At 40.6% G+C, this 18,949-nt stretch overlaps 1 protein-coding gene across 1 annotated transcript in view; it reads left to right on the top strand.

Annotated features, from left to right (window-relative positions):
* CDH4 (cadherin 4) overlaps nt 1–18,949 on the top strand; it is a 929,395-nt gene that overhangs the window by 633,467 nt on the left and 276,979 nt on the right. The window contains exon 4 of the mRNA XM_039346507.1: nt 5,269–5,439. Within this exon, the coding sequence (XP_039202441.1) occupies nt 5,269–5,439 (171 nt within the window). The remainder of the gene's footprint in view (nt 1–5,268; nt 5,440–18,949) is intronic.

Raw genomic sequence — 18,949 nt, 5'->3', positions numbered from 1 at the left:
GTCACTAAATGTATGTTTCAAACATTTTATTCATAAACATCACATAAATCCTATAGATCAGGGGTGTCAAACTCAATTTCATTGAGGGGCGCATCAGCATTGTGGTTGCCCTCAGGGGGCTGGGTGGCTGTGGCCAGGGTGGCTGTGGCCTACTGGGTGGGCATGGTGGAGTGGGTGGAGTGGGTATGGCCTACTGGGTGGGCGTGGCTAGCTCTACATTGTTCGCATCAAGGGGGCCTGTGGGGGCCTGGGCAGGAGTGGGATAGATCTGAGGGTCTCTGCCAGAAGGGGTGGGACCAGGGCAAGTGCCAAGGCATGGTCCACTGGAGGAGCCTCACTGTTCCTTTCAGGCCATGCGGGGGGGGGGGGCTTATGGAGCTAAGACTGAATACATTTCAGCATAGATGGCCACCGCAAAATTGTACATTGGCTCCCGGCTGGCCTGGGCCAGGGCCAAGGCAGTGGGGGCTGTTCCCTCACTGTTTCCAGGATGGCTTCGTGGGCCACATGAAACCACTTCGCGGGCCGCATCCGGCCCCCGGCCTTGTGTTTGACATGTCTGCTATAGATCAATGATACAAGATTGACAACCTGATTCCATCTGCTGGCAAAAATGATTCCATATTCACAGTTATATACTTTTTTCTAAATAAAATTTGAATAAAGATGGTATTTCTAATGCCATGTTGTAAGTCCCACCTCTAACAGTAATCTCATAGCTACAGTCTTGACTGTTTTGATACCCTTTGCCTGTGGACACCCCTGCCCATAATAGCAGCAACTCAAATTTGTCACATAGCCATCCAGATTTTCACAATAGATTTGGCATTTTTATCCACCTATCAAGTCCTTCCCAAAGACCTGGAATAGACAAATGTTGATGTCTGAGGGATTAAAGATATGCAGGATGTAAGCTGTTGCAGGATGTAAACTGTTCCAAGTAAAGCTGCTGTTTGTAATTGACTAATGGTTATTTTGTCAATGCCAATGATGTTCAAGTGGTGCTCCAGTTATTTTGGGATTGCATCCAAGGCACCTCTTACTATTGGTAGTGTCAAGGTTGAATTACTAAGATGCCTGCTAACTTCTATCGGTACTCAACTTATCAGAGAAACGGGGGAGGGGTAGAAAGCATAGGGAGAAAACAGGATTCTATAAAGCCGTTCACAGACAGTGAGAGCATGCAAGAATGCCAAGGTCACTAACATGTGTCTGATGGAGAAGTGGATAGTTCTCATAACAAACCTAAGAGTTATAATTGGGTAACATGAACACCCAGTGGATGAGGGTTAAGGGAAGCTATTGTTTAATTAGGTAGATTTTTGCACGGAAAAACCGGAGCAGGTTTTGCTTCTTCAGTTCTGAGATGTGTATTCAATAAAGATTATCTTTTATGGCCTTCAAAGCCTTGAAGATTCCTTTTTTGGGGATCCACTATTCCGGTACTACTTTTGCTTGCTTTTGCCACAAATCTGCTTCTTTTTGTAGGTCTTTGTATTTTGTGATTACCTCCAGTCCTTTCTCTTCTCTTCTGCTGTCTCCAGATACTTCCATGTCTGTCTGCTTGAATTCTAAAGTCCTAGAGCAGGGGTTGGCAACCTTGGCTCTTTTATGACTCGTGGACTTCAACTCCCAGAATTCCTGAGCCAGCATGGCTGGCTCAGGAATTCTGGGAGTTGAAGTCCACGAGTCATAAAAGAGCCAAGGTTGCCTACCCTTTTCTTAGAGCAATTTAGCTTCTTCATATTCTATGACTTTCTTTATTTTATGATCCCACCAACTTTTTGTTTACAGGGAAATGGTATTTCTCACCAATTTTTGAACACCATTGTTGCGACTTTGTCATGCTGTTGTTATCATTTCTATCACTATTGTTATAGTTTATCATATAATCAGCCAGATGTTCAGAGTGGATTTGGCATTTTTATCTACCTATCGAGTCCTTCCCAAGACCTGGGATAGGCACATGTTGATGTTTCGTAGTGTTAGAGGTATTGTCTCAGGATGTAAACTGTTCCAAGTAAACTGCCTTTTGCAATTGATGGGTGGTAAATTTGTCAATGTCGATAGTGTTCAGATGGTGCTCCAGTTTTTGGGGGATTGCAACCTTGGCATCTATGACTATTGGTGGTACCTTGGTTTTCTTTTGGCACAGTCATTCTATTTCTGTTTGCAGGTCTTTATATTTTGTTATCTTCTCCAGTCCTTTCTCTTTTATTCTGCTGTTTTTCGGTATTGCCACATCCACTATCCAGACTCTTTTGTCTTTCTTATCAACAGGTGTGAAGTCTGGAGTGTTATGTGGCAAGTTCCTGTTTGTTTCAATTCTAAAGTCTCAGGGCACTTTAGCATTGGCTAACAAAAATTAAAATACAAGAGACAAAAACAAAACATTTAAAATAAGTATTTAAACATAATGAAGAAAAGATCCCATTCAAAAGAGCTGTGCCTTGACTGCTCTTATAAAAGCATCGAGAATGGCAGAAGGAGATTAAATGATATTCCCTAAGGACTTAGTGCTACAGCACGAGGAAGATACAGGAGCAGCTGTATACAGTCCATTTAGGAAAGTTGAAACCAATTCACTCTAAATCTCTTAATTCTATTCAGGTCACCAGGTTTCCATGCAAGTAGTAGTTACCTCACTCTCCCATCTCTTGGGCACCCCAGGCAGCTAAGAAGAAAGAGACAAAATAATGAAATACTAAATTACACAAAGTAGGATTGTGAAAACAGCACTCTGGATTTGATCTCTAAAAGGTACTTTAAAGTGCCCAAGAGCACAAATTTAGCATCTGCCTGCAACATTTTAAAGCAGCTGTGTTTTCCCCCCTGGAGCATAGAGCAATGGCAGTGGGGAGCTCTGTGATTTTGGTAAAGGATGCAGCTGCTTTAAAGAGCACTGCAGACTAATGCTCTATTCGTGTTTTGGAAACTGAATCCAAAGGGTTGCACAGCTGTAATAAAGAGGAATGAAAAAATAAGAATTTAAAAAGGAGGTTGTACAATCATGAATTTTAAAGGCGTGATTTTTTTAAGTAGGTAAGTCATGACTAAAAAAGCTCTGGGGAACACAGAGGATGGCTCTGGGGAACACAGAGCTCAATGGCTCTGGGGAGCACAGAGGATTTTTTCTCATGTAGAAATCAACAAACTTTGGAAAGTCTCTTAAGAGAGCTTCTTCCATCTACTTAATAGTTAGACACATTCATAACAAGATACACAACCTCTAAGTTGATAAGTCGAACAGAAATGTTTTTCTCCACATCAGCTTCTAAGTAGTCTTAATAAGAACTGTTACTGTGATAACACAATCTCTGGTCATGGTACCTTATGATCCCAGATGCTACCATACTATATTTCTTTCACTTTTCAATTTATTTTGATTTTACTCATTACTACCTTTATGTTCTTCCTTTTCTGTTGAGAGTGAGATATGTGGGATATGTGTTTCTTAACAAAGGTAGGTCAGCTAAGATAAAGGATGGGTCCACAATTATCTAGGGAGATCTATGTTTATGTGGAGACTTGAACATCAATCTCTCTGTTCAAGTTCAAGACATTAGCTCCTGCCCAATTCTACTCCTCTGTTCTTGGCAGGGAATATAATACTGAGGAAGCCCAGGAAATCTAAATTTATTTAGGAACTTTTTTTAAATCCCATCTTATTATTTTTTATACATGACTCAGGGTGGTGAACATATTGAATACTCCTGTCAACACCCAACTCGAGAATTCAAATAAAACTCTAGGTTCATTTTGTTTCTGAATATCTTGCTGTTTATTGAATACACGGCATGGTAATGTTGAAGCAAAACTAACTTGAGGTTCCCAGATACCAGTTCATAGAATTAAACAATAATTTCTCCAGCCAAACCCCCACCCTCTCACGTAGTCCTTGTAAACAATTTCACTTTGTTATGGGAACCGTCTGCTTCCTCTCCACACCTGCTGCAGTGCCCTTGAAAAGGTTTCCGTCTCTCAGTGGAATCATAGCAGTTTCGTTTCTCCATCTAACCCATTCTAAAGCAACACTTCCCTCCCCTTACTTTAATGGCAAGTTGAAATGAAGAGGCATGTAGCTGCCAAAGTTTCATTCTTGACAATTCCTTCCTCTTTCCATTTTCCTCCCAAAAACAACCCCATGAGGTGGTTGGGCTGAAAAAGAGCAACTGACCCAAGTCAATCAGCTGGCTTTCATGGCTAAGGTGAGACTAGAACTCACTATCTCTTGGTTGTTTCTAGACAGGTACCTTCAGCACTAGATCAAACTGGCTGTCTCTTCCTAGCTGTGATGAATTGGTACAGGTAGTCCTCTACATACAACCATTCATTTAGCAACCATTCAGAGTTGCAACAGCACTGGAAGCAGTGACTTAAAACCATTCCTCACAGTTATGATTATTATAGCTTTCCCACAGTCACATGATCAAAAGTCAAGCACTTGGCAATTGGCATGCATTTATGACAATTGCAAAGTCCTGGGATCATGTGATCACTATTTTTAACCTTCCCAGCTGGCTTTCAACCTGCAGTCAATGGGGGGAGCCAGGTTCACCTACTTGCATGGTTCACTTAACAACCGCAGTGATTCCCTTAACAACCGTGCCAAAAAAAGATCACAAAATTGGAGTGACTCACTTATCAACCACCTTATTTAGCAATGGAAATTCTGGTCTCAGTTGTGGTTGTTTAAGGTGAGGACTAGGTGTATTGGATCTTTCCTGACAACTTTCAGTCCTGCTTTAAAATTCAGAGCTATTGACGAATGCTCGTTTATAATGGTGTTTGACCTACCGCTGGTAATGCTGCATTTGTGGCTTGTTTCATTTGGCTCTTGTGATTGATTATATTTATTAGAAATCTGCAGATTTTCATCCTCCAAGGAGCTGATCAAGCTTCCTGCCGCTGGTGTAATGAAGACAATCCGTCGTGAAAGAAGGCTTGATTGTCTAATGACAGCTCCAAACACCAGTAAAAAAAATGAAGCCATGGCACAGATGTCAATAAAAGCACCACATGCTGCTGTAATGCAGAAATGTTTGTTTATTATAAGAACAATATTATTATTATTTTCAGGCATTTTCCAGCTCAAACAAGCCTCAACATAGCAATTGACTAGTGTTTTTTTTCTCTCACGCATGGGAGAGCAAGAAAACATAACTGGATTATTGTTGACTCCTTGTTTTTGTTTGCCGTTGTTTAATGAAACTCGACAAAAGCAAAATAATGACCCTTTCCCCCCTCGCTTCTTTCCCAAATCAACAGAAAGGAAAGAAGAACACGACAGCACACCTTCAAGAACCTGGCAATATTTTGCTCCAGTGGCGTCATCACCAGAATTCTTATGGACTCAGGCGTCAAAAGCGAGATTGGGTCATCCCGCCAATCAACGTACCAGAAAATTCGAGAGGACCCTTCCCACAGCAGCTTGTTAGGGTGAGTGGAACGCCAGAATACTCTATACCTCTGTGTAAGTTCTATGGAGATTACATTTCCCAAAGCTTGTTAGTGGATTATCTTTAGAAAGAAACAGTAGACTTCCAAGTTGGACTCAAGACAAAACTTGTCCTATTCCGTGAACAGACTGTTTATGCTTTCTAAAGATGTGCCATTCAGTAGTCACCGATGAATATGAATGCATTGATAGACGGTTGTAAAAAATTGAAAATACAAATAATATAACAAGAGAGCAAAAAGCAGTGAAATAATAGAACCGTCACATATACCAGGGGTCCCCAACCGCCGGTCTGTGGACCGGTACCAGGCCGTGGCATGCCAGCAACTGGTCCGCACAAACAAGCAAAGCCCCATCTGTGGGATGCAGGCAGCACACAAAACCATGCACTCTCCGGTCCACAGAAAAATCTTTCTCCACAGAACTGGTCCCTGATGCCCAAAAGGTTGGGGACCTCTGATGTATACTTTGAAGCACAAAGATTTGCTCAGGTGTTAATGTGGCATAATTTGCAAACAGTGAAATCAGGTTTTGCCATGATACATTCAGATAAGAAGCACAACAACAAGTAGTTGCACTAATTTTATTATAAGGTTATATTAAAAGAATCTTGCAAGTTTGAAAGTACATCTCTCCATCCCTCACCTTTACAGACCAAGAAACTAGGGAGGGTCCCCTTTGATACATTTTCCAGCCCGCCCCCCATTCCTTTTACGGACTCACCTACCTCTTGCCTGACCATTATTCAGATTTTATAAGCAGGGAAGAAAACTATTTTAATTAAGTAGTAATCTGCACGATACATTGTACATCAACACATGGGGTACTTTACAAGAAACAAAACATAGGACCCTGTTCTCAAGAATCCTAGAATCTAGAATTTGCATTAGGGAAAAGGAAGGGGAGGAAAAAATGGGGCTTGGTTAAATGGGAAAGCTAATTTTTAATTTCTACTTGAGCTATGTACAGGCTGACTCATAAAAGTACATGTATTTGTATGCTTTGTTAGGTTTCTTTTTCCTTTTGTTGTGTCTAGTTTTGCGTTTTTCTTGGCAAGGCTTTTCAGAAGTGGTTTGCCATTGCCGTCTTCCTAGGGCTGAGAAAGAGTGACTGGCCCAAGGGCACTTAGCTGCTTTTGTTGCTTCAGGTGGGACTAGAACTCAGAGTCTCTTAGATTCTAGCATGATCTTTAACCATTACACCATACTGGCTCTCATTAGATTAATTATCCACCACCAGAGGTTTAAAGTAATGGGAAAATAATAAATAAATAAATAAATGGGAATATGAGTCAATGCAGGGGAAAGCGTAGGGCCCTTTGAGATACCTGGACAGTGATTGACAACCATGTGTTGCCAGTGTTTCTCCAGTGTGGTGGAATGTAGTGCAGAGTTATAGAAGGGAGGGGCTCTTTCCCAGGGGAGCTTGAAGTGTCTGGTAGGCAGGAAGACAGTGAAGATGGAGCCTCCCTAGCAATTCACAGAGTATATCTAATAGTTATGAAGATAGTTACTTTTGTCTGGCAAGATTTTATTTGTAGACGATCAACAATAAAGAACTACTTAGAAGTAAATCCACTTGTCGTTGCCAGATTCATTGACATCCAGCAACTGCCACATAGCAACTTGAAGAGGTGTGGACTTCAACTGGCCTGGGGAATTCTGGGAGTTGAAGTCCACAGCTCTTCAAGTTGCGGAGGCCGAGAAACGTTATAGCTGCTTTCCTTCAGAAAACTTACAGCACTAGAGCTGGCAAAACAAAGATCGTTAAAATGACAACATTACAATACAGGTAGTTCTCGACTTACGACCACAATTGAGCCCTAAGGAAGTTGTTAAGTGAGTTTTGCCCCATTTTATGACCATTTTCTGCCACAGTTGTTAAGCAAATGACTATAACTGTTAAGTGAATCATGTGGCCATTAAACAAATCTGGCTTTCCCATTGACTTTGCTTGTTGGAAGTCGACTGGGAAGGTTACAAATGGTGATCACATGATCCCGAGACAGTTCAAGTATCATAAATATTTGCTACTTGCCAATCGACCAGATTTTAATCACGGATGCTGCAACAGTCCTAAGTGTGAAAAAAAGTCCTAAATTACTTTTTTTCTGTGATGCTGTAATTTTAAATAGTCACTAAATGAATGGTTGCCAGTTGAGGACTCCCTGTAAACCAGACATGTCAAACTCACGATGTCACGTGACGTCACGCAACGTATCGGGACAGTTTTGCCATTGCCAGCAATGGGGTGGGGGCGGCTTCCGGATGACGAGTCCGGCCCACGGGCCGGCAGTTTGACACCCCTGCTATAAACAATAGAGAAGTTGAGAAAGCGAGGCTATAAAACCATTTTGAAGATAAGGAGACCCTGCATATAAAGAGTCATGGGTATAGCAATAGCACTTAGACTTATATACCGCTTCACAGTGCTTTAAAGTCCTCTCTAAGCAGTTTGCAGTTAGCATATTACCCCCAACAATCTGGATCCTCATTTTACTGACCTCAGAAGAATGGAAGGCTGAGTCAAGCTTGAACCGGTCAGGATTAAACACCTGGCAGTGGGCAGAGTCGGCCTGCAATACTGCATTCTAACCATTGTGCCGCTATGGCAACAGAACAGAATAGCAATAGCACTTAGACTTATGTATCACTTCACAGTGCTTTATAGCCCTTTCTAAGCAGTTTACAGAGTCAACCTACTGCCCCCAACAATCGGGGCCCTCATTTTACCCATCTCGGAAAGATGGAAGGCTGAGTCAACCTTGAGGCCTGCCAGGATCGAACTGCTTGCAGTGGGCAGAATTAGCCTGCAATACTGCATTCTAACCACTGCACCACCATGGACTGGTATGGCCTACATTGGGCACCAAAACTCTTGGTTCATTTCTCTGGTCCCCCTTTTAAGCCTCATATGCTGCTCAGCTAACAATGATCACACCTGGCAGAAATCTGATTGTTTAGTTACTTTGGTTGGACGGGAACAAACCAGTTGCTAGTTTATAACCCATTTATCTTCTCTCACAACCATATTCATTCATGCTCTCCTGATGGACTGTGGCTATCATTAGATGCACATGTGAGGGAAACATTTTGTCCCTGGTCAAAATGCCCTTCATCAAGTTAGTGAGTTTGCAAATCATACCACATCTTCAGCAACACTTATCACCCCCCTTGGAAATGACAAACTATTCAGCGCGAGCATTTCTCACCCACCAAAACATTTATGAAATACAGCATAGGAAAGTTTAAACCGTAAGGGGAGAAAAAAAAATAGATATATCTGATGCCAGGAACTGTAGCAAAACGTACAACAGAATACCACATTCATGAAGCTTTTCTGTTTGAAAGCAAGTATCGACTAAAACAAAAAGCCGATAAGAGGAGTGCACATTTTGTCAAGTTGTCCTCTAGAATAAAATTGCAGCATAATTGCAAGAAATTTCAGGAAATAATTGGAGAAAATGAGGATGGATCATTTGCAGCCTTGTCAAGAAATAATGTTTAGCAAGTTGTTTCCAGGGTTAAAATGAATGCAGTCATTACCTGCTCTGTACTGATTAGCCGTTGCCTTGCAAAGTGCCTGACGTTGAGAAACAAAACAAAAAAAACCTCCACAAATGGTTCATTTAATCCCCCAAGGTATGAGCAGACTCGATCACATAAATTACATCTGAACATTCACATCCTCAGTCTGCCATAGGTTCAGGAAGGGTGCTTAAAATGCAGTGCAGATGTTCACCCTCTAGAAATCAGCTCTTACAATTTTCTTTTTTCCCAAAGAGCAAGAAAGAACTAACCGTCTCTAGGAGCCCCAGGTGGCATAGCTAATGGTGACGGATGCCAGTAGTTCAGCAACATCTAAACAGCTATAGGTTTCCTACTGGTTTAATGTATATTGAGTCCATGGCAAGTGATGGAGTAAGTAGAGTTATCCCAGCTGTCGATAATATAAGGGAAAAGAACTACAAATGGTCGCGGTTCATAGCAAAAAGAACTTGAGGTGCAGCTGAACGATCGTCTTCCACTTTTCAGTTCTATTATTTTTGGGTCTCAGATCTGCTATTCCTACAGTTGTTTGGAGAGCTACAAGTTCTGTTTGTTCTTGACACCTACTGGAGAAGTGGGGAACCATGGCACCTTTATGACTTGTGGACTCCAACTCCCAGAATTCCTGAGCCATGAAGTCTGCATTCTGGGAGTTGAAGTCCACGTGGTTCCCCACTCCTGCTCTACTGTATAAGAAAGCCATTAGATGCAATCAAAGCTGACTTTTGATGGCTACACTGACCCATTCTTTTTCTTTCTTTCTTTCTTTCTTTCTTTCTTTCTTTCTTTCTTTCTTTCTTTCTTTCTTTCTTTCTTTCTTTCTTTCTTTCCTTCCTTCCTTCCTTCCTTCCTTCCTTCTTTCTTTCTTTCTTTCTTTCTTTCTTTCTTTCTTTCTTTTTCCTTCCTTTTTCTGTTTTCCTTTCTCCTTTCTCCTTTTTTGGCAACAAACAGAAATTGATTGGTAATCCTTTCTCGGGATTATTTTTTTTTACTTATTAGGTAAGCCTATAATCCTAGGATTTCTTGAGAGACTTCATTTCAGGTTCCAATTAGATCCATCATAAATATGTTTTAGCACAATGAAAAAAATTATGTTTCGACCATACATTTGGGAAACTCAATCAATCACTGGTCCTCCTGCTACATTTTCCCATGAACCATGAAATTTATGTTGCATTATAATCTGTTGCTTGCAATAAACAAATGGTAAAGTCAAAATATCATTGCACAGTTTGAAAATATGCAACTTTGTATATGCATAATTGCATATAAGTATGTTAGTCCCAGGTGCTCTCTAAACTTGGTCGTTAGCTTGCATATATTTTACCTGACTAGATAGATAATCATCAGTGCTAATGTACTGTATATAAACAGGGAGCAAACTCCACACTCACTAGCACTGATGATGTTACCTAGATAGGTAATGGAACAACTTCAAGAAAACAACTAAGTGCAAAGAGCATCTAAGACTCCATGGTTCTAAACTGAGTTACACATAATCTCTTTTATTGGGTGTATATATATATTTTTAAATTTTCAGCATGATATAAAGAATGATTATTACTTGTATGCTCATCATGTGATTTGCTTTCAGTGTAAGCATGTTTTCATGAACTTCCTAAACATGCAGAAGCTATATTTATAAATCAACGATTCCCAGTTTTATATAGTGGTTCATGGTGCAAATAGAAATATTTGACTTATTAAATAGATTTGTTCGCCGCCCATCTTGCTTCAAGGCAGCTCTGGGCTGCTTACAACATTTAATATGCCAACAATTCTTGCCATTGGACCTGACTTTTAATTTAAAAAAATGGTTTGACCTTTCATGTGCAATAACTGGACAAATAAGGAGTACGTTCACTCATGCCCATTGGGAATGCAAAATGATCAGCGTACAACAAATGAGTGTGCTCCTGTTACACCCGTGTGCTCTCAGGTTTAGCTTATAGTCACTCACTCATACACACACAGCCCTGGAAAATTGCCACACTCAAATCACTTTCAACTGAACACTGAGGCACAAATGGTTCTTTAGAATACACAGGGACCCAGTGAATTTAAAACAACAGCAAACTTTACTGGTTAATGTATATCTGTGTGCTCTTTCACACAATACAGAGAGAGAGGGAGGGAGGGAGGGAGGGAGGGGAGAGAGAGAGAGAGAGAGAGAGAGAGAGAGAGAGAGAGAGAGAGAGAGAGACTGTTGTCTACATTTACCCAATGTCCTCAACTAGGGCTGGCAGGCACTAGCCAGAGGGACAGAAGCTGCCAAGTCTAGATCCAAAAATGACACAAAGAGTGGGGGCTTCAGGACCCCTTTTATCCCCCAAAGTCATTGTTTTGTTCTGGTTGAGGGGAGGGGCTTCGCATGTGCTCAGGCTCAACTTCTTTTATCTGTTTTATATGATTCGGGTGACATTTTTTTTTCCTTTGTTTCCTTAACGACTTGATTCCTTCCTTCCTTTCTCCACCTTGCTTACGTGCTTACTTCACCTTTAGGAACAGTCTCTACATCCCTCCATGCCATTTGTAGGGCTATGTGATGGTATGTGGCTTTTTAAAGCCAATGCTATCCTCACGCTATTTGTTTAAAATAGGTTAAATTCATTTGAACCCTGGGGATAATTGTTTCTTCTAGCCCCTTCCTCTAGATCTGGCTTCCCATTGTGAAGGATGCAAAGCTCCATTTTTGGGGAAGTTGATTAGCTGCTTGTCAGTATTTTTAGCCAGGCAGTGGCTGAATGAAGCTGGATGTGACCTACAGAAGCTCAAAGTACAGCCTTTTCCTTGTTCAGCTAAGATGAGTTGCAATGCTCTGTTTATTAACGTATTTCATTCTCGGGGAAAATATGGTAAATGAAACAAGCAAGGCCATGTTATTCCTGCAAATGTATTCAACCTCTCTGTCAGCTGCAATCTCACTTCATTCCAGAAATGGGCCTAGTATTCCTCTGATAATACATGGGTTTCATTAAGCAATAGTTTGAATATGCCAGTGACCAGAAATGGTAGTATTCTTTTCAGAAGTTGAAACTGGTGTGAACGAAAACAGAGGAGCAGGACAGGGGCATCAAAAGTGGCCAAAACCATAGCGAGAGAACTTAGCTTCTTAAAAAAAAAAAAAAAAAAGCCAACGCTGCAAAAAAAAAAGCCAACATAATCAACATATTCCTAGGTTGCATTAACAGAGGGATAGAATCAAGATCAGGTGAATTGTTCGTACCACTTTATAATGCCTTGGTAAGACCACACTTGGAATATTGCATCCAGTTTTGATCGCCATGATGTAAAAAAAATATGTTGAGACTCTAGAAAGAGTGCAGAGAAGAGCAACAAAGATGATTAGTGGGCTGGATGCTAAAATATATAAAGAATGGTTGCTGGAATTGGGTATGTCTAGTTTAATGAAGAGAAGGACCAGGGGGGACATGATAGCAGTGTTCCAGTATCTCAGGGGCTGCCACAAAGAAGAGGGAGTCAAGCTATTCTCCAAAGCATCTGAAGGCAGGACAAGAAGCAACGGATGGAAACTAATCAAGGAGAGAAGCAACCTAGAACTAAGGGGAAATTTCCTGATAGTTAGAACTATTAATCAGTAGAATAACTTGCTTCCAGAAGTTGTGGGTGCTCCAACACTAGAAGTTTTTTAAGAAGAGAAAACATTTTTAAGAGCAGGAAGATTCCCTTTTAGTAAAGCCCTATTCCTGAAGGATCTCCAAGCGAGCAAGTGTGTTTGCAGGTTAAGAAAAATTAAGATAGTGGAAGTGGGAGGCCAAAAGACCAGGGAGAATTTTGATTGCACATCACAAGTGCCATTTTGACACTTCTTCTGAATGTCTTTGGTTTATTTAAGCATGTAAGGTGCTTAAATATGTATGTTGCTGATGTGAGAAACTTTTTGTTGGTCCCCAAGATGCAGAATTTAACAGAGGGTCCCTAATCATTTGGAAAACCTGCATCTAGAACAAATTAGCTCAACTAGAACCCTGCAGCTGAAAAATGGGAACTTACAAAGAAAGCTGAGTTCCCTCCGCGGCATATTTCTGAACATTTATGAAACCTCTTTCTAGAAAATGATGAAATTACCAGTCACAGGCCATTGTTCTCAATGGAACATGCTATTTGGAATGTAATGTTCCTGAATGCATTAACCTCTAACTATGTGAGGGGGAAAACAACAGATGGCATTTTAGCTGTCATCAGGCAAGCTTTGTTGACTGCAGGACTAGCAAGCATTTTTCTTTTTTGCTTTTATTTCTCCTCCTTTTTTCCCCTAAGGAAAACCACTGCAAAAGTATCATGGAGCATGCCTTGGTGGAGTTTCCTTCACTAAACTCATACACAAATATCTATTCTAAAGCTTGGCACTCAGATAAAACAGCCATCAGCAGGCACATAGACATAAACAACATCCACATGCCATTAAAAAGAGATGTTCAAAAAGTTAAAAGATCACAATACCCCGTTGCCAGCAGTCAATACCCAGATAATGAGAGATTAACAGCAAGTTTAATACCAAAGCAACAATCAAGCAGTAAAGAATACCCCAATCAAGAAATTACCAACTCAGACAAACAATCAAATAGTCAACAGACAGTCTAAGCAAGGAACTTATTAAGCACCAGGAAAATCAGGAGATGTAGATAGTTCAAATAGGTATAAAATTTAAGCTTAAGCTTTTTACAAGAATATGAACTATTAACGGCCAAGGGAAATTAGTGGGAGATAAGAGCAGAAGGAACACAAGATGGAGGCAAGATTTAGATCTGTTGTAGGTACAAAGGGACTCATGACTGATGATGCATTTGACCCCACCATCAGGCTCAGCCTGATCATCTACTACAGCACCACTAAGAACACTCCTACAAACACTGACAGGGCAAGCCACTTGTATATAAAAGAGACCAAACCCCATTACCTTCTAGCACTGTTGATAGTGATGTAAGTAGTTACCTTTAGTTTGACAAGAGTTGCTTTAAAGCAGTTTCCTTTATTGTTACTCATCTATAGACAGAAACCTTGCCAAATTAAAGAAGATTACTTGCACCATAAAATATATACTCTGGAAACTGTTAAGGAGGAGCCATCTTCACCCTCTTTCTCCCATACCAACTATCTGAATGTCACTGTCTCTTACTTCTGTGGAATGCAGCCCGTTCCTCCTGGGAATTCAGACTACGTTCCACCACACATGGACCTATTAAGATCAAATTAAGACAGTCATTGCCACTACTTCACAATGTGTTACTCAAAGGAATCTTTCAGAGTATTGCCTAAAAGAGAGTTGGCTAATTACAAGATAAGTAGCAGCACTGTTGTCACCTGGACGAGGTATGTAGCTAACAACTGAAAATGAGAAGTCATGTATGCAGATGCAACTTCCCATCTCAGGTGACATGTCTTTTAGACTGCTCTAGGCATAATTAGGGGGGATGCTGAATTTGCTAATTAAACTTCTCAAGAGAGAGCAAAATAGAAATATGTATTTGAAAACAGGAATTATTGCACCAGTTGTAAGGAGACATGTACCTACTCTGGGTTGCTTCTTTCTTTAAATTATCCTCAGGTGCAACTTTTAGAATGATATCCAATATCTGCTTGTGAAATTTGCATAACTCAAAATACTCTTTTATGCAGCTTCTCTCAACTCTGATTATCACTGATAGAGAAATGGCATACACACTCATTGAAATAAATAAATCCAATTGAGCTAATCAAATAAATCAAAGAGGAGGGATCTCTGCATTTTGCTTTCCTCTCTCTGCTCCTTGGGATCCATGCCTACTGCTACAACTTCTATCACGAAGCTTCCCACTTTCCTTTGATAATAATAATAATAATAATAATAATAATAATAATAATAATAATAGTAGGAGTAGTAGTAGTAGTAAAGTTGGAAGGGACCTTGGAGGTCATCTAGTCCAACCCCCTGCTCGGGCAGGAAACCCTACACCATTTCGGACAAATGGATGTCCAGTCTCTTCTTAAAAACTTCCAGTGTTGGAGCATTTACTGCTTCTGGAGGCAAGCTGTTCCACTGATTAATTGTTCTCACTGTCAGGAAGTTTCTCCTTAGTTCTAGGTTGCTTCTCTCCTTGATGAGTTTCCACCCGTTGCTTCTTGTCCTGCCTTCAGGTGCTTGGGAAAATAGCTTAATTCCCTCTTCTTTATGGCAGCCCCTGAGATATTGGAATACTGCTATCATGTCCCCCCTTGTCCTTCTCTTCGTTAAACTAGACATACCCAATTCTCGCAACCGTTCCTTATATGTTTTAGCCTCCAGTCTCCTAATCATCTTTGTTGCTCTTCTCTGTACTCTTTCTAGAGTCTCAACATCTTTTTTACATCGTGGTGCCCAAAACTGGATGCAGTATTCCAAGTGTGGCCAAGTGTGGAATGGTTTTTTTTATGCCTATTTTGTGATCCTGAATAATTGGGAAAGGAATAATGAATGTGATTTAGGCAACTGGGTTACTCACTTTTCTGAGAATCTCTGGATATTTTTTTTCTCTGCTTTAAAAAAAAAAGATCCTGTTTCTATACTTTGTGAGTCCAAAACAGTTGTGTTTAATCTGTAGGAGAACGATACAAGGAGACTGGGGGTAGAGTCAAGAGAGGACTCAGCCTAAAATCATTATGTTCCCACAAGTGGTCGAGGTCCAGTCCCTCTTGAATTCTGTTGACTCTTATCTAGTGTCAATTTCACCAGTTACTTGACTAGATTCCTGTGTACAGGCATGAGCAATAAATCATCTTAACTTGAACTTATCATGTGGTCCAAAGTATTTGAATTCCAGTTATTTGAACTTCTGCTTTTCCCATCAAGAATTGGAGAATGGTAAAACTGGAAACAGAAGTCTTTTAAAAATTAACAATGTTCCCGACCCTCCAAGTTATTTTTATTATTTTCATTTAATTTTTCCCACTGAATAAAATTGGTACAGGCAGTCCTCAACTTACAACCAGCCATTTAAAACACATTCAGAGTTAAAACAGCCACCATCCTATCACACGATGGTCATATAGCTACGTTTTGGGAGCATGATGGCCGGTTCTCCTTTATGTCCAGTTGTAGCATCCTGTAGTCACTTGACCTCAATTTCTAACCCGGAAGAATGGGTTCACTTAATGACCGTCCCATTTGCTTAACAACCACAGTGATTCATGTAATGACCACTGCAAAAAAAATTGAAAAAACAAATCTGGTCACTTGAGTGCCTCAGTTTACAACTGCAATAACTTACAACTGGATTTCCTATATCAATTGTGGTCATAAGTCAGGATCTACATGTAGTGATCATAGAGAAAGTCTTCAGAGATCTGGCTTAACTGTGCTCAGTCCGGCATCACTTGCCTGTACTGTACCTTTTTTAGGGAAAGGGTTATCTCAATTCCATGTGTGAAGAACCATCCAGTGGCAGGTGCCATAACACAGAACCAAGTTTGAAAATCTTTGCAGGTAATCTTCGATTTACAACCACAACTGAGTCCAAAATTTCTGTTAAGTGCTAAGTGAGACATATGCTAAGTGAGATTTGCCCCATTTTATAACCTTTGCTACCACAGTTGTTAAGTGGATCACTGCAAGTGTTAAGTTAGTAACACAGTTGTTAAGTGAACCTGGCTTCCTCATTGACTTTGCTCGTCACACGGTCACAAAAGGGGATCACATGACCTCGGGACAATGCAACCGTCAATAAGTACGAGTCAGTTGCCAAGCATCTGAATTTTGATTACATGACCATGGGGATGCCACAACAGTCATGTGAAAAACAGCCCTAAGTCACTTATTTCAGTGCTGTTTTTTAACTTTGAACAGTCACTAAATGAACTGTTGTAAGCCGAGGACTACCTGTATTGCTGTGTTTGTAAATTTCGGCTTCTAACTCAGAGGATTCAGATGAAATCAGTGAGGAGGGCCCGTGGGGGGGGGGAGAAAGGGGGAGCAATCTGAAATCTTCCTCCATCTTGGGGGTAAATCCAAGCAGTCAGAATTGCACTATTAAGAACATAATACAAACAGAATTAAGGATGAAAAATTACAAAGGGATAGAATTTTAACAGGTTACAGAATCTTGGTCATACCTATTCTTGGCAATTGCAATTTACATATTAAGTAGCAATGTCTACCTATTGTTGAGAGCTGATTAAGAAACTACCCAACTGTGCATCATGAAATTTGGGATATCCAGAGAACGTTCCGGAACAATACCTCTGTTTTCCAGAGACACAAAAAAAAAACATCCCTCTGTTGTTCTTCAGGGCCTTGAGGCTGAACTGAGAGAAACAGATGGTCCTGTGGATTTTATTTAGGGTCATTAAAAAAATAAATGAAATTAAAATATCTATGATCCGTGTGAGAAATGTTACTATGGTTGCTGGTAACAGCTTTTCTGAAGCTAGTGGCCAATTAAGAAGCAAATCAACTGTCCAGAGTTGATGTGTAAGTCAGCCCTGTGTTTCTCGCACCCCAAGGTAATGGACAATTATGTGTTTAGTTTCACAATATGTTTATTAGCATGGAAATGGTATGGAGAAGAAATGGTCTAAACACACCCAACCAGGTTTTGTGCAGTTCTCTTTCCCTTAGGAGCCACTAGTGGCAGGTTGTAACTTAACTCAAAATGATTCTTTAGATTAGTATTTCTTTAAGGTGTGAACTCCAGTACCTAGAATTCCCCTGCATGCATTGCAAAGCCTGGAATGCTTTCAAACATAATTTCACTGCAATGGTTCACTCTTTGTTGCTTATCCAACCTAAGAAGGAGGGGGCATTATTACAGAGAAGCCTACTTTGGGGGCAAAGACACATGGGATATTATGATGGAATGTCATAAAGAGGTGGATTTCCAGAAGGGAGGAGGGTGCATTCCACAGGAGTAAAAGACAACTTAGCCCAGATATTATGTGTGAGAGAAAGAGGGTGAAGACAGCCCCTCCCTAATAGTCCACAGAGTATATCATAGATACAGATAGCAGAGTCCCCAGTCTGGCAAGATCTTGTTTATAAGTGTGAAACAATTAAAAAAAAAAAAACCTCAGCTTGGAAGAATCTCCATGTGTTGTTTTTAGTTTGTTTGGCAGATATCAGGAGATCTCTATGAAGTGGTTGGGGACTTTGTTTGCCCTAAAATGGTGCCCCTTGGTGGTTTAGCAGAAGAGTTAGTTGCCAGATCCAGTGGCGAGCTGTTGATGTACTGATGGCTGGTTGAGTTAGATGCATACAACCCCTCACCTTATCACAGTGTCAGAACCACTGCTTTGGTACATGCATCATGACATCACAACCATGTCCAAACAGGGCAGAATTTGTGTTGCAATAGCACAGTGCTGTGTCTATCGTTTTGACAAAAAGCAGCCAGCACTGCCGATACCCTTGATTAAATGTAGCACGTGACTCCAGCTGACTTACAGGATTGGTGCTGAAAAATTGAGACTAGATCTGGAGTAAGTCGCTTTCTGCATTGCAAAGTAATTGTTTGAAACGTGGACTATTCGCATTCAAGAGTCTTCAAGAGAAACAGGTTTTGGATCTGGTGAAACATGGCTTATTCTTATTCAAGAGTCTTCTTGAAAAAAGAACAGATTCAAATCCAGTTTCAAATGAGCTCCCATCACTCTTCTGGAGAAGCAGACTGATCAATATTCTGCAACAGTAAAAAATGTATAAATCCACCCTCCTGAAGCTGGATGGGAGAAAATTCATTCCTGTATGTCGCTCTCAGGTAACACTGTTTCCTTGGTTATTACCTAATTGCCTAGGTAATGTGTTTCTTCTCTTTATTGTTTGTGATGATGCATCCTTTCAATAGCACAATCAAGTGCTTAGCTCTGATTGGCTATCCCAGGAGCAGTCCACTATTTTGCAGTTGGGTTGTGATTCTCAGGGCAATTGTTTTAGCAAGTGTCAGGCCGGTGATCAGGTGCCCAGGCAATTGGT

The sequence above is a fragment of the Crotalus tigris genome, unplaced genomic scaffold (genome assembly GCF_016545835.1).
Source record: "Crotalus tigris isolate CLP2741 ecotype Arizona unplaced genomic scaffold, ASM1654583v1 scf7180000017999.2816498, whole genome shotgun sequence".
Classification (NCBI taxonomy): domain Eukaryota; kingdom Metazoa; phylum Chordata; class Lepidosauria; order Squamata; family Viperidae; genus Crotalus; species Crotalus tigris.
Note: the sequence above shows the minus strand (reverse complement) of the source record. Positions and strands in the feature narration are given on the sequence as shown.